This window comes from Passer montanus, unplaced genomic scaffold, assembly GCF_014805655.1.
Source record: "Passer montanus isolate IOZ18808 unplaced genomic scaffold, ASM1480565v1 scaffold76, whole genome shotgun sequence".
NCBI lineage: Eukaryota > Metazoa > Chordata > Aves > Passeriformes > Passeridae > Passer > Passer montanus.
In genome coordinates, this window is record NW_024372813.1 from 3,290,793 (window position 1) to 3,307,060 (window position 16,268).

The 16,268-nt window shown below is 51.4% G+C and overlaps 1 protein-coding gene across 3 annotated transcripts in view; it reads right to left on the reverse strand.

The window, feature by feature from the left end:
• The window catches only part of MID2 (midline 2), a 63,039-nt gene that overhangs the window by 36,990 nt on the left and 9,781 nt on the right, over positions 1 to 16,268 (reverse strand). For all 3 annotated transcript variants that reach the window (XM_039731125.1, XM_039731126.1, XM_039731124.1), the window contains exon 2: positions 10,033 to 10,754. In XM_039731125.1, coding sequence (XP_039587059.1) covers positions 10,033 to 10,698 — 666 coding nt within the window. In that variant the 5' untranslated portion in view covers positions 10,699 to 10,754. The remainder of the gene's footprint in view (positions 1 to 10,032; positions 10,755 to 16,268) is intronic.

Here is a 16,268-nt window from a genome sequence, read left to right on the forward strand (position 1 = left end):
CTTTGTCCCTGGTGCTGTGTTAGAACCATGGAAGGGTTGGGAGGGCATGGGTTAGTGATGAACAAGGTGAAGGTGCTGGCTGATGGCTGGACTCGACCTTAAACGTCTTTTCCAACCTTAAGGAGTCCATGATTCAGTGTCTCAAACCCTGCAGCCAGAGTTTTGACCCAAATGCACTGCTCACCCCACGCCCCTCCGAGCAGAGCCATCACCCAGGAGCTGCTCATGCATTGCATTAATTAATCCTGAGGAGAATATAAAATAACTCAGCATCAGTCTGAGACACAACCCCCATCTGGCACAGCCTCCAACCAGAACCCAGAAACAAAGTAAGAGAGAATAAAAAAAAAGAAAAAAAGAAGAGAAAAAGTGGGAACAAAATGGGTTAATTCCAGAGTTCAGGAAGTGACATGTTTAATTGCTAATGTGGATTCGGGATTATTCTTTTTTAAGACTTTTTTACCAGCCCAGCTGGTGTCATCCTCTAATACCCAGCAAGCAGCAAACAGATTGTGGGAGATGAGTTGCACTCTCGCTGCGCTTTCTGCTAATAAATAAATAAATAAATAAATGCAGATCAAAGGAGTGAAAAAAAACCCTTCTGGTATTTTTTTCCCTTCTGTTTCCCAACTGGTCCCAAACATATTTCCTGCTGGGACTGACAAGGAACACTGTGAAATTCAGAATCACAGCTTTAAGAACCGAGTGGCATCAAATGAAACGGAAACGCTGGGTTTGAACAAGGGAGGAAGGGGGTGAGCAAACAGGGTCCTGGGCAGAGGCCTGGCCTTCCCAAGGCAGGGCCATTGCAAGGGGTCAAGGGGGTCCCTGCTGTGGGTGGAGGCCTCAGTCTCCCTGGGAGCAGCCTCAGGCTGTGCCATCCTCCTTCACCCTCTTCCCAGTCCTAAACTTTAATATTGATTTTTTTCCAGTGGCCACACTATCACTGTGTGGGAAGGGAAACTGTGTGAGAAGGAAGAAATTTCCCTCATTTCACCAGGAAAACAGATAAAAATGAGCTCAGGACAATAATTTCTCTTCTTCCAGGGCATAACCACGCCAACACCTGAGGTAGATTGCAGGGCTCAGAGATGGTGATGAGGAGAAGGAGGAACAGAGATGCCCAAACTGCAGGTCCTGGCAGCACCTGCCACCCCCAAAACCACTGGCAGAGCCATGGGGCTGTACTGCTGGGAATGCTGCCTGCACGGTGGGCTTCCCCTGAGGGGTGCTTGGGAGATGTGCCGAAGGAAAGCACAAACATAGGGAAGACCAAGAAATAAATAACCAGCACTTTGTCTCCAGTGGAAGCATCAGCCATGGACCAACCCCAGATTCCTCTCTGAGCACTGCTCTGGTCCCCAGCAACTGGCATTCATTGGCATTAGCAAGCCCAGCATGGCCTGTGGCCATGCTCCTCGGGGAAGGGAGAGGGCATTCCCAAGGGAGTGCTCTGACCCCTCAGAGGTGAGAGGCTGCTCCCAAGAGAAATGCTCTGACCCCTCAGGTGGAGAAGCTGGCACATTGAAGCTCACACCTGGGACTGGGCAAACTATGCACAGTGGGAGACTTCAGCCTCGCACACACCCCCTGTAGCCCGGCTCTGCTAAAAACTCACCCTTTCATCCCGTGACTTGTAAGATTAAAGCAAAACCCCAGGACTCCTCCAGCACCAATGGAATAGCAGCAGCCCCCTCTGAGCCCGTGGCGCTGTGAAGAGGCCCTCAGCAGCTGTGAATCTCCCCTGCCTCTGATGCACTGCTCAGAGCTGGCACTCCAAAGGCGCAGGAAGCCCAGGAGCATCCCAGGAGCAATCTGCCCCTGGGATGGCATCAAAGCAGGGGCTTGCCAAGGCCCACAGCAGCGTGATGCCATGTGGAAGCCTCACCGCAGATACACACAGGCTGTGGGAGTGGGCAGAGCCTGACCTTGCCTGGGGAGAGGACACTGCATGCCATGCCCTGCTCCATGGCCCCTGGAGATGGGCTGAGTCCTTGGTTTACTCAGTTTACCTGTGTCCCACCACTTCCAGAGCCTCCTGAGTGGGTGGCTGTGACAATAGAAATTGCAACCCCTTGGCTTTAGCCAGTAGACTGATGTTCCCAAGGGGCTGGGGAAGAGATGCCACTGCATCTTTTTCTCCAGCCCTGCCACTGGAGGACAATACTTCATGGTCCCTGTACTGGTGTCTGAGTCTCTGGGAGGAGAATGCAATGAAAGCCACAACACATGTTCCACCTCCATCTCTGCAATGCATAAATAACCTGCTCTGTCCTCACCTGGCACATTCCAAACAAAACCAGTAAGTTTATGTTGCAAACAGGATTCCTAAAACACATTCCTAAACTCCTCCCTGCTCCAGCTTTCTCCTTAACACCCTCTCTAAGCATCCTTCCATTTTCCAGCCTGTGTGGCTTCCTGCTGGATCTGACTGTCAGGAGTCTGCTAACAAAACCACTGCTGTTGGAAGCAGATGTGGCTGAAAACAAATTCAGACTCTCCTGCCTTTAACCTAGTCATTAGTCCCCTAGAACATCAACGTTCTTGACTGCTCACAGCTTCCCAGCATCGTGGCCCAGCTTTATGCCTGCAGATGCCATCAGGGAATAGCCAGCTTTCAACTTCTGCACCCAATAAACACACAATCCTCCATCCAGTGTTAATAAAAAATGGCTCCTTGCACCAGTTATCCAGGAAAAACACCATTTTGAGAAGTATGGAAATACTCAGGGTGAGTTATTTTGAGATGAAACTTTACAAACACACTTCAGAAAGAGGTATGGGTTTTGTCAGGCATCATGATGCAGCTCCATTACCCCTGAACCACTTGGAAACCTCTCCTTCTCCATAGTACTGGGAGAAGTTCAGGCAGGACACGGCTCCTTCCTTGGCAGGCCAAAGAAGGGGCTTGTTTTTCTCATGTTTTTCATTACAGGCTGGATTTTTATGGATCACTCTACCACAAGCATCTGACTCCAGCCAGGACACAAAGCTGCAGTGAGCACATCCATCAGGCTCTCTTGTCTCTCGACCTTTAGTTTCCAATTACCATCACCATAAAAATAAACAAACAAAGCCAAAGAACTCATGCTGAAAGACAACCCGTGCATGTTTTCTTTTGGATACCGGATGTCTGGCTCCCAAAAGCCCTTTGGAGAAACAAGGGAGGAATCTGGATTTATCATTTTGGCACATCCTGCATGACACACACCTTTTTGCACATTATTTGCTGAGCTTATCCCATAAACCAGAGATGCCCACAAGGGCACAAAGGGGTTCAGCTGGCTCACAATTATTTGGCTGCATATTGTGATGATTTTGAACACTAAAATGCCCAAATCCCAGCCTTTCACAAGCAGACGTGAATGCCTGGAAAAGCTGGAGTGCTCAGAATGGGCTCCAGAAGGCCTGTGCTCAGGGTGCAGGGGATAGCAGGATGAAAATTTATCCAACAGCTTTCTCAGGAGGAAAAGGTGTTTCCTGCTGGGACATCCCACCTGATTCCCTGGCCACCATGGCTGCTTGCACCTGTGGCCATGGGGCAGGAGCCCATCCTGCCCAGGTCTCTCCATCCTGGAGCACATTTGGTGAAGCTCCACATGCACAGAGGTGATGGGGTCAGACCCAAGGGGAGCTCATGCCGGTGGCAGTGTTTGATATCCCTCCCAAGAACACTGCTGGACATGTTCCCATCAAAGCAAAATATTCTCCCAAACCAACCAAATGAAGGGAAGGCAACCAGCAGGACCAGGAAATGCCTAATCCATGCCATAGAGACTAAGATGATTGGAAATATCCCTGCTCCTCATATCTGAGACTCCATTTGCTCCACGCAGCAGAGCCAAGGACATTGATCTATGCCCCAGAGGGCCTGGCTCCCACAGACACTGTGAACACCCAAAGACAGCCCTAATCCTGCTGTGCATGGCCAGAGCCCAGCACAGCGACAGGCAGGTCAGGGGGACTGAGTGCCTCATTAGTGTAACAAGTCAGCAGGAACTCACCCAGCCTGGCTGCACAGCATCCCACCTCCTGACATAATGTTCTACCTCACATGTACAGACTTCATGTCCATTGCACATCATACAGCACCACAGGGGCATGTCACCCTGCAACAACAGGGGCACGACGCCCTGCAACAACAGGGCTCTCCAGCTGTTCCAGACATGCCCTCCTACGACCACCCAGCCAAGAGCTCAGAAGCAGCATCAGAGGTGCAAGAACTTGTTTATCTGGAAGCCAGCTCAGAAAATTTTGGGGACACACCTCTGCTTTCCTCATCACAGACCTACCTGTTTGTTGACAGAGACCAAACCCAGGTGGGCTGATCTGCTGCTGCTCACAGAATCCTTTGGGGTGGAAAAGACCTTTGAGGTCAAATGAAAGGTCACAGCTCCCATGGGGAGCAGAATCTGTCAGCTCCACAGTAGCCAACAAGCACCCTTCAGCAAGAGGATGGTTTCCCTGGATATCCTGAAAGCACAAAACAGGAGCTGGAACACTCATAGAACCAGCCTACAGCTGGTAAGGTAACCCCCTTCCCCTCTTTCTCAAGGTCCCTGAGATCCATCTCCACTCCTGCCAGAGGAGGATTTATCAGCAGATGTGCTGCTACTGCATATTGATTTCTCCAAAAAAGCACATCAAACTACTTCAACTGGATATTCAAAGCTGTTTAAAAAAAAAACAACAAAAAACAAAAACCAAAAAACCAAACACATCAGCTGTCAAGGTAAAATCACTTAATTACACCTGTCAGGTGTTTCACAGGCTAATGTGATAATAATAGCAATATTCAGTATCAGAGAGCAAGGTTTTGAGCCTCCTGAGAAATTCATCTGACACTCAACTGCACGTAGCTGACTTTCCAAATTACTCAAAGCCACTGAATGTTGCTGGGACCCATTTTTCAGGGACACACATGCCAGGAATCACCAAGCAGAGCCTGAGAAGAGCCAGCATCACCCCCAGCGCTCAGCCAGCAGCATCAGCTGAGCTCTGCTCATTCCCACTCTTGAATATTCATTGTACCCAAATGCAATATATCCTGAATATTAAACAAGAGCTACTCAGGGCAGGAATATCAATCCCTCAGCAAAGCTGCTGGTTGTTTGGGGAACGGAGGGCTGCCAGCTGTGGGGAGAGGGACAGCATTGCTGCTCCTCCATCTCCCAGGGAGGTGCTGCAGGGAGAGGAGGGCTGGTGGCCTCGAAGCAGCCACCCTGCATGCAGCCTGGGAGATGCAAGGGCACACATCCCCTGGGCACAGCCCACTCCACCCAGCCCTGCAGCCCAGTGCTGCTCCTGGGCCAGCACTGCTGCCCAGCCTTGAAGTAGGGCTACGCTCTCCAAAACTGCTCGCTATGCAATTTTGAAAGCAAAAATGGACTTTGTTTCCCTCAAATGAGGTGTCCACAGGGTGGCACCTTCCAACATAAGCAGCTCAAGACCCCTTGTCCCATTGCACTGAGCTCTGCCCAGCACAGTCTGCCTTCAGGTAGGGCTTGTCACTGACATGGCTGAAGTGCCAGGAGCACAAAGAGGGAAAAACCCAAACAAAACAGAAAATGCAGCAGCTGCACGTTCTCCAGAAATGCAGCCATTGGATGGGGAAGGATGGAGACTCACACCCTCCACAGCCCCTCTGTGCAAGAGGGTTGCCTCAAAGGGAGGCCTTTCTGAACAGCTCAACAACCTACAGAATGGAAAAGCAGACAGGTAACCACACCCTGCTGCAGAAACACAAAGAAGGTGACACCTGTTATTTCAAAAGAACCTCACCTGGAAACCATCTTTCTCCCTCCAGAGAGCTTGGACTCCAGTTCTGGGCTGCCATCTCCTAGGATACAAAGGCTAGAGATGAATCCTCCAGCCTCATCCCAAACATAGAGCCACCAAGGGATTTTCACACAGTTTTATGCTTTCATTTTCCAGCTCAAGCTGCTCTTGATAGCAACATTGAAATAATCTTGGATGTGAAGTAGATTTGGAAAAAGTGAGAGATTAATCTAATCAAAGCAGTTTGCAGCTCTGCTACCTCAATATCCATAACAGCTTAGTTATTAATAAGGTAAAAAAGGAAAACTCTTCCTAAAAAGAAGATTTCTGGGAAGCAAAGCAAATAATCAAAGATTCCAGCCCTCACTACTGGCTCCTGGCCCCCGTGACCTCCAAACAATCAAAATTTAAGCAGGGATGAGGATGATCTTCTGGGTGTTCAGTGCCAGCTGAGCACCAGCTGCTGTGCCATTGAGGGCAGCAATGGGGATGAGAACCCTGTGGTGGGGACCCTGGTGTGTGGCACAGGTCCCCCTGCTCAGGGAGGTCACTTGATAAAAAAGTAGCTCTGAGATAACACTAAAACCACCCAGAGCTGTTGAGAAGCTCAGGGCTGAGCTGGGGGTGCCCAAAGGCCCTTGCCCGCACAGCTGAGGCTGCAGCACCTGAGGGGACACGTGTCCCCTCCTCAGGTCCCCACAGCAGTGGGGGGTTCCAGCCTCCACCACCCCTGACCTGGAGTGAGCCTTGGCTGGGGCTGCACCCCCTTCTCTCCCCTTCTGGAAATAAAGCAGCCAAAGCATCCCTGGTTCAGGGCTCAGGTGCCAACAGCTCAGACACCACCAGAACTCTGTTCCTACTGGCAACTGCCCCCATCTGTTCTGTGGGAGTCTCATCAGTCACAACTGCAGCCCTTGTCCTCAACTGACTCTTCTTGGTGTGAAGAAATAGAGACACACACACCAAAACTCCTCTGAGCCCCATGGCAGTGCAGTAAATTATAAATCAAGCAGCAGTCTGTGACTCACCCTGCACTAGTGGGAACACACTTGTTCCCAGGTGGAACAAGTCCCAGGGGGAAGTGTGATGGAGGGTTTTCCTCAATTTTCTACCCTACCAGTCCCTAAAAGCCTTGGAATCACTACTGGCTCTCTGCACAATTTGTCAGCACAGGGAGGCTTTGTTAATCCTGGTCTCACTCCCACAGCCCCACGGGAGGCAGTGCTGCTCTGACAGGTAACAGAGGATGGGTTTTCCACCTGGCTCATGGCTCTTTCTCCAGCAGAGAGTGGATGTGTTACAAAACACCACACTTCTCTTTCTTTTGCATATTTCCAGCCTGTCAATCTACAGAAGACAGTACCAGCAAAGGAAAAGCCTCCTCAGAGCTGGCTCATCTCTGGCTCTTCAAAGGGAGGAGAGCTCATGGAAAAGCCACTGACAGTGGCCAGTAATTAAGGCAAAATCCTTTCTTCAAATACTCCTTCCACCAGAAATCGTGGATGGGGGAGCCAGCTGGAGCTCTGCACACAGAACTGTTCTTGCTGTGTCCCCCAGTGTAACAGAACTGCTCTTGCTGTGTCCCCCAGTGTAACAGAACTGCTCTTGCTGTGTCCCCCAGTGTAACCCTGCCCCAGCAAGGCAGCAGCACTGCAGCACGGGCAGAACCCAGCCAGGCACTGCAGAGAGGATGCCAATTACAAATTTCAAGCAATCTGAATTTATAATTGGCTGAGATTTCACTCGGCAGATAATGCACTGCTATCCTGGGCACTTGCTGTATCTAGGTCAGGCCATTAGTTTTGCTCTTAATCTACACACAGTTTTAATTTCATCTTTAATGTCGACTTCCAGCCAGTGCTCAACATCTCAAGCCCTCCCACACCCACAGAGAGGGAAAACAAGCACCACCATCCCGATGTGTGCTCCCAGCCATGCTCACACAGTGCGAGCAGCGCTGCCTGCTGCACTGGGGAATCAGAGAACCATGGAATGGTATCTGCAGCTGATAACCCCTGACATGAACCTTCCCAGGGAAAGAGAATGTCACTGCATCCATCCCAGCTTCGGAAAGCTCCTGGACATGGCCCAGCACTCCATCCTCTGCCCCATCCTGCCTGGCATCCATGGGATCCCTGCTTAAATCCAGAAAACTGCTCACACCAGCTGGAATTGTAATTTACGACATAAACAAATGGAGCTGAAGATACACAAAATAAACTCATCACGTGCATTAAAGGGATTAAACATGGTTCCTAAAACATTTGGAGGTGTGTAACACAGTATGTATGGATCATTGCAGAGAATCCACAGGGAAGTCAGGCTGCTGGCACACACTGGAGACTTTAGATGTAAAACCAGCTTGGAAGAAAGAGGAGCACTGGGAGAACGTTTCTCATTTACACACACTAGTCCAGTTTCAGGCACTCAGCTCTTCTAAAGAGACAAAAAAAATTCCCCACCAAAGATTTCTGTGGAAAGCACAGCCCTTCTGACAACAGGAAGTTACTCACTTCAAAACCCAATTTTTCATCAAAAAAATCTAACTTGAAAGGCGTTCCCAGCTCACTGAGGATGCGGGATCAAAGCCAGGGATTAAGTGCATCTGCTGACTGCTGGCTGCCCGAGAGCATTGCAGAGCTCCAAGAGCAGCCACGGAGCTCACCAGTGACGTCCTGAGGAGGGGACAGAGGGGCAGAGCCCTGCCTGGGCACAGGACATGGGGCAGGCCCATGGGAGGCAGCAGCTGCTCCCCTGGCCACAGATTCCCAGGCAGCAGCATCCTATCGGCACATATTTAAGGATTTCAAGTATTTCAGGTACTTGCAAGGATTTTCATTGCTGCCAAGGAGCACACAGTGGTCAGAGCTTGGACTGAGGCCATGTAAGGAGATGGCACAAGATGCCAAAACAAATACTGGCTCTGTTGGTGAAGCCCAGCATCAATCCTGAGCAATTTCTCCAGTGGAGGCAGAGTGTCAGGAAAAGAAACACCCTAAACCATCCCCACCAATGCACAGCCAGAGGTGGTGATGTGCTGGAGGATGAACCAGAAGAAGGACACACATTGAAGTCCTCTCCAGGCAGCTGTGGCCACCCTCACCCCTGCACCCCCAGCACCTCCAGCCCTGCAGAGACGGAGGAGCTGGGCAGGATGAATGGCACAGGAAGAACGTTTTCAGCAGAGGAGAGCTTCCATCCATGGCCAAAATCACTTTGGACTCTTATTTAAAAGGAAACAGTGTTCTGGCAAACTGCTAGGCTTTCTCAAAAGGACTTGCCTGGCTGGCACAGGCTGGATCAGGGAGGAATATTCCAGGGTTTTAATTTCTCTGCCCAGGTTTTATTGCATGCAAACATACATGGTCACTGCTTTTGAAGGTTTCCAATTTGCTAATTGAGACATTTCCTCATGGAAAAAGAATGTCCTGGACTACAGACAGGGCTGCTGGCGCAGCTCTGCACACTGGGGAAGCCTAGGTGAGGATGATGAGATGGGAGATGGGCAGGCAAAGCAAGCCTCCCCAGGCCTCACTTGGCGGCAATAACCCAAAGCCAAACCTGGTGGCTGGAATATGAAGAAGAAACACCCAGGACATCCCATCCCATTCCTCATACCATCATGGGTGTTTAGTCACAGCACTGGGCACCTCACACCAAGTTCAGGAAAGTCTGGAAACAGGGAGGTGGGAAACCAGCCCAAGGAACTGGACATCTAGGAAGATTTCTTTCCAGGCACCAGTTTGTTTAAAAACAACGAGGAAAAAATTATCTGGTCTGCACAAAAAAACCCCCAGGTGTTCTGTGTTTTTGCTGGAGCACTGAAGTATTCCTTCTGCCCTCAAAATACACGAGAGCAGAGAGAGTGGCTTTGTTCTGAACATGAACAGGTCAAAGATCCCAGAAAAGCACTTTTGGGGCAGAACAGGCCTGGAACATGAAGGGAGAAAGGCCAGAGGAACCAGCAGCTTAGAAAGGCATAAGCAGGGCTCTAATGGGAACATGACTGCTGCCACAGTCACGCCTCACCAGCATGACCTCAGACGGGACTTGCAGTATGTTATTTTCATTTAAAAAAAAGGGAATGAAAAGTGTTGTGCAGGCTTATTCAGAATTCATGGGGGGTGGAGAAGGAATTCAAACTTCATATAGGTCAAACATCATCCACACATGTTCACATCACATTCACTTCAACCTCAGTTCCTACACAAAGACTGAGCTTCAGAGCACTCTGGAGGAATCCTGTATCCTTACCTTCAGCTTCTCGAAGCGATCGCTGAGCGATGCCACTTGGTGGTCGCGGTGGCGGCCCACCAGTTTACATAAGGCACAGATGAGCTGGTCATCAGCGACACAGTACATGTTCACCTTCTCGTTCTCGTGCTCCAGGCACGTCAGTCCACGGAAGTGCGCGTCGGGCACGGGCTCCACCAGCCGGTGGCTGGTGAAGGGCTTCTTGTTGGGGTGGGTGGCCCGCAGACAGCGGTCGCAGTAGGACACCTCGCAGGTGATGCAGGTCTTGACGGCGTCGCGGGGCGGATCCTGCTCGCAGAACTGGCAGGCGATCCTCTCGCCGGCCACGGACATGGTAGGGCTGTTGCGATAGGTCCTCTCGCGGCGGCTCTCGCTGGGGGAGTTGGGGCCGCTCAGAGACGCCTTCTGGAAGCGGTCGATGATGTTCTGCAGGGTCACATTCCTCTTGAGGCCCTCCAGGCCCCGGTGGTTGAGGGAGATGACATAGCGGCAGGTCGGGCACTGGAAGGCGGTGATGGGCTCGATGGACTCGCTGGAGGAGCAGCTGGACACCAGAATGCGGTGGGCACAGCTGAAGCAGAGGCTGTGGGCACAGGGCAGCAGGAGGGGGTCCTCGAATAACTCCAGACAGATTGGGCAGGTCAATTCTGACTCCAGTGTTTCCATCTTTAGTTAACACAATCCTGATTCAGCATCAAAAACCAGGGAAGGTGGTCAGGAACCTGCAAGGAAGGAGAGCAGAGATGTGGGACTACTGCTCCACTCCTCCAGCAGCAGGTGCCTGGGGGCGTTGGACACATCACCCACGCAACACCCTGACACCCTTTGCATTCTGATGCTGTCAGCTCCAGCCCTGCCAGGCCCCTGCAAGCACAGGCTGGAGCTATCTCACCCCACATGGAGCAGAGCCTGGAGTCACAGCGGGACAGGAGCCGTATGGAGGGGATGGGAGAGGAGGAGCAGCAGCTCCTCTCACCCCTTCCAGCCCAGCCAGGGCAGGACCTGGACCATAAGGCTGGAGACAAAACCAGGAGAAAACCACATGATTTCATGTTTGTGTTAGTGTGTGCTGCCAAGACCGGGGCGTGGCCGTGCTGGCGTTCCGTGCAGAAGGGCTGCTCTGTATGGCAGAGATAAACCTCTTAACATCCCCTCCAGCAGCTCCAGGCCTGCTTCTGGTGAAGGAGAAAAGGCAAATCATGTAGTGGAAACTCTGAGCAGAGCAGGTTGGGAGCTCTTACACATCCCATCCTGCTCCCTGCTTTTCCTGGCCATTGCATTTTGGAGCAGGGTGGGGAGGGCACAGCAGCGAAATTATAGTTGGCAAAATTCCACTACTGGCTGTCCTCCGCTGCACTCCACAACAGCCAGGGATACCTAAATCAACTCCAGCTGAAGGCAAACAAGCTGTATTTTTAGCTCCCTTCCCTTGCACGAGGCTGGAAAACAGCTCCCAGCAGGCAACTCAACCTGCTGCTCCCAACTATGGTTTGCAGAGCACCAGGAGCTGCACCTCAAGTGCTACCCAGCCTCTGCCAGCATCCCAGCACGTTCCCAAACAGTCATGCAGTGATGGGGAACCAGATCCAGCCTCTCCTTTCTCACCCAGCACCCAGTGCAGAAGGGGTATCTCCCGATTTCCTCAGCCACAGCAAGGCAGGATCCGAGTGATGTCCACTGTGGTGTCCCTCATTGCGGATGTAAGGAGAGCCCTGTTCAGTCACAGCCACAGGGACCCCTCACCCTGGCACTGCTGCAGGAACTGACCCTGTGGGAAGTAACATGGTGCCCAGCCCAGCCTTCTTTTCACCCCAGGAACACCCTGGTGTGGTGCACAGGTTCTGCTTGGGAAGAAGACAAAATCCCTTCCCTGTGAGCGTGGGCAGGCCCTGGCACAGGTTGCCCAGAGAAGCTGTGGCTGCCCCTGGATCCCTGGCAGTGTTCTAGGCCAGGTTGGAGGGCACTTGAAGCAACCTGACATAGTGGAAAGTGTCCCTGCCCATGACAGGGAATTGGACGAGCTTTAAGATCCTTCCAACCCAAATCAGAATGGGATTCTATGAAAAAGGGCTGTAACCAAAGTGCAGGGGGATGACCCAGCAGCAGGAAAGGGTCTGGCTGCTGGAAGCCCCGATCTGCTGCCAGCACCTGCAAATGGAAAATTGCACAGGTGCCACACTGGGACATGCCCACCCCATCCCACTGAGCACATGAGTTCCATCACCCCCATCCCACCACACCATCTCTTCCCCATTGTCTGCAATAGGATATGCAAGTGCCTGGAAGAAACCCTGAGCTCTTCCCTGCACCAGCTCAAGGGGCTTATAAAATAAATCCCTTGGATATTTTCATACGTTCATGCTGAAGCTGCTCTTGCTGGCCAAATGCAGCCCTGTACATACATACACACATTTAAAATTATTTTTCTTTTTCCCAAGAGAGACAGTGGAGAAGTCACTGGATCCAAACAAGCAGAGAAGCACAAGGGCTCCCAGCAGCTTCCTCTGCACAACCCACGGAGGGTTTCTGAAGGCTCGGAGCTGCCGCAGCCATGGGAAAGCAGTGGGGAGGAAGCGCTCCTGGCCCTGTGCCTGCTGGCTGCTCGGACTGTCCTGGATCCAGTGGGCTCCCCACGCTGCAGGCCTGGCAGGATGAGGCATCCCAACACACCCCCAGTGCTCCGGGCACCTCCCGGCACTTGGGCTGGCAAACCTCCCACACCGGTCCCTCCCTGTGCCAGAGCTGCAGACACAGAGGCTGCCTGGCCCCAAGAGCCCCACACCCTGCTGTGTGAGCCCAGCTGGGGGGCACAGCCCCTCCTGCCTCCCCACACCACTCACAGCTTCTCTCTGGTCAGCAAACACAAAGACGACAAAAAAAAAAAATAAAAATAAAAAAGACAAGAACAGGATTTGTTTCATAGCCTGACTAAGACTGGGAAAATAATTTAAAAATCATGATTGGTGTGAGAGGCTCCCCAACACCTTGCCAGAGCCAGCTGTCCCACAGAGCAGCATCTCACACTCCCATATCCAACTTCAGGCTTCACATGCAGCTCCATTGCTATCCAAGGGAAAACAATGCAAAAAGTTTAAACAGCCTTTAGTTTTGTAACTGAGGGACGTTTGTACATTAATCTTGTTTTCCTTGCTGAGACAAGAGCTTTTACCTGTGACATATCCAAGAGGAGCCTCAGGCTGGGACAGAAGCAGGAGCCCTCTCAGAGGTGTGGAGGAGGCACAGGAGCCTGCTCAAGGGCAGTACAGCAGCAGGGACAGGAGCACACCTGGAGGTGCTGGTGCCCTGCAGGAGGTGAAAGAGCCCCCTCGGAGGAGGGAGAGGAGCCCTGCTCCAAGATGCTACACCTGGCAAAGCAGCCATGCTGCCATCAGAGCCTTTCATGCCTCTCACTTTGATGTTCTCTTTGATGTCCAGGACTGACACAGCTCAAGGAATAGTTGATTAGATTAAAATCTGCTTTCTTTAGAGTCATTAACTCCCTAAAAATAAAAGTTATAAAATACTAACAACTGTTTATAGACAGCCCTGTGTCCTCTGTGCCCAAGAGTCAGAGGCCCTGTCCATGCTGGCCTCTAATGACAACGTGCAGCACCAGCAGGTTAACAACACATGACATCCAACCAAACATTCTTCTGTGTTGATCTGAGCTTTGCCCAAAACTGAGGGAAAAGGGGGTGGGAAATCAATGACTAACAGAAGAGGTAGGCAAGGCCAGCAAACCCCCGGGGGGCAGAGCTGAGGATGGTACAGGGCCAGTGCAGAGCCAGTGCCAGGTCCTCTGGGACACAGTGACCACTGCTTTTCCTTCCAGCCCAGATAGTCTCCAAACCCTTGTGCCAGCCTGGAGCAGCAGGAGCGTGGTGAGGGTGCACTGGTTACCCTTGGCAGTTAAACCAAGAGTTCTTGGATACAAAGGTTCCCCCACCTCTTCTCCAAATTATTATTTTCACAATATCAAAGCACTTCATAACTGCCTGAACTTCACGGGTTTGACAGCAGAGATGCAGAAGTTTGGCACCAAGGGAAGAAGGAAGGAGAGACATGGAAGGAGGGATGCTTCCCACATCACCCCATCCATATCTGGGAGGGGACATCCTGGTGTACATCACCTGAGGCCACAGGCAGCCAACCCAAAATTCACACTTTCCCCTCGAACATCCATTTTTACCCATGTTTTCCAAGTCCACATAAAATTCCCTCTGGTCTCTCCCAGCACCAACCCAGGGCAGAATTTGGCCAGTCTTCAGAGTCCCACACCAGGCTATCCAGATGTGTTCAGACAAATGTTAATTCTGCAGGCTGGTATTTTCCACACCAAATATGATTATTTATTTCCCCTTCCCCTTTTTATCCCTCTTTTTTTCTTAACTTCCCCTCCCCCTCAAAAAAGCTCCAGCAGAGATTGCTCAGCCCCTTCCAAGAATGAGGCTTTAGAAAAGCTATGCTGCTCCACCCGTGCATTAACGAAAAAAGTAATAAAATATGGCAACCCTTTCCTTAATTGGCACAGTGACAGCAGGATACAAAATCTGGGCAGCAGTTGTCTCCATCCTTTTTGTTGTCCTCAGGAAAATTAGTTCAAAACTGGATCGGTGTTGAGGGGAGGACAGAACAGCCCGTGCAGCAGCCACATCTCGTCCGTCTCATTCCTGAGGAGCCCAGCGCAGCCCCCACGGCAGCAGGGACCCGTTCTGCAGCTCGAGGGGCAGACGTCCCCCCTCCATTTCCCCAGCTCTGTCAATGACCCTGCACTCCTGCCAGCTCAGCCTTCCCCACCAACTTGCCTGAATCTGCCCTTGGGATGGGCCTGTCCAGGAGAAACAGGGTCCCAGGAGGAAACACAGCCCCAGCTGCAAAATCAGCAACAGCTTCTGACCTAAGGAAGGCACCCCAGAGAGAGGGGAGGCCTCCAGGCTCCTCCAGCCAATTCACATCCACAGTTACTTATTTTTTCTGTGCTTTATTTCCATCAGCTGTGCATATTTAGCACCAAATTTAAAGCTCAAAGCTGCAGCCAGCATGCTACATCCCTCAGCCAGGCCAGCACAGAGAACCCCTTGGCCACATCATCTCCTCTACTCCTTCCTCCCAGAACACCTGAACATATCAAACAGAACTTGGTCTTTCCTCCCACCACTCCCACCATAGTAAGTCCACAGATTTGTCTGAAGCTTTCTGAAAATCCCAATGATCTGTCTCCCAGCTGCCCTCCCCAATCACTTTATTGCCATACTGGAAAAAGAACACAGCCTGCTGCAGTTAAACTGGATTCCCCCTATAAAAGCCTGCGTTGCTGTCCCTAATCCATCAAACTGAAACAGCATTTCCATACCATCTTTAATTATTTTCCCAGCCAATTTGCTTAGTACTACAGCAAGGTTGCTCCACATAATTTCCACTGCTCTCCCTGTATCTCTTAAATGAAAGACAGAGCCAGGAGGCTGGGTTCCCATGCAGCAGTTCACTTCAATGAGAGACCCCTGTGTGCTGGCAGTTCAGTTGCTTCACTCTTAAACCCTCCAGAAGAGCCACCAGAGCCCAGCAGGCATTGGCCATTTGTGCTCTTTAACTCTTCCATTTGCACAGCACTTTATTCCCTCTGGGAATTTCACCTTCATCGTGAAAGGCAGCTTCACCGATGGGATGAGACCATTTTGCTCCATCACAAAATCTCCTTACTCCTGAATGTCTCCTGTCAAGCCCCAAGGTTGGGAAGGGCTGTCTTGGGTTTCCTGCACGGGACAAGGATGCTCCAGCTGAAGCCTACAAGGTCTCCACCTCATTGACCTCCATGATGTCAGAGAACCAAGCACCAAACAAAGATTCTTTGCTTGATCTCCAGTGATATCCTGCTACAAGGGAAAATTTTTCCTCTTTTTCTACAAAGAGTGCCCAGGAAGGTGACAGCTCCTGGAGTGCTCCCACAGGACCTCAGCACAGCATGTGTCCACCAAGGGCTCCCAGGGGCCCTTGAGCTGCAGGGAGGATCAGGAAGGATCCCTGCAGTTTGCTCCCTGGCTCCTGCAGCCATAAGGCAAAAATCATGCCATGTGGATTCCTCATCAGCTGGAGGGGTTTGAAAACACCCCAGGCAGCAATGGCACACACTGCTCTCTGGGACATTATCAGGCAATTCCCACTGACACCATGTGGGAACCTTTCCCTGCCATCTTCATCAGTGGCCTGGGGGTTGACAGGACACAAAAGGCCCAGGG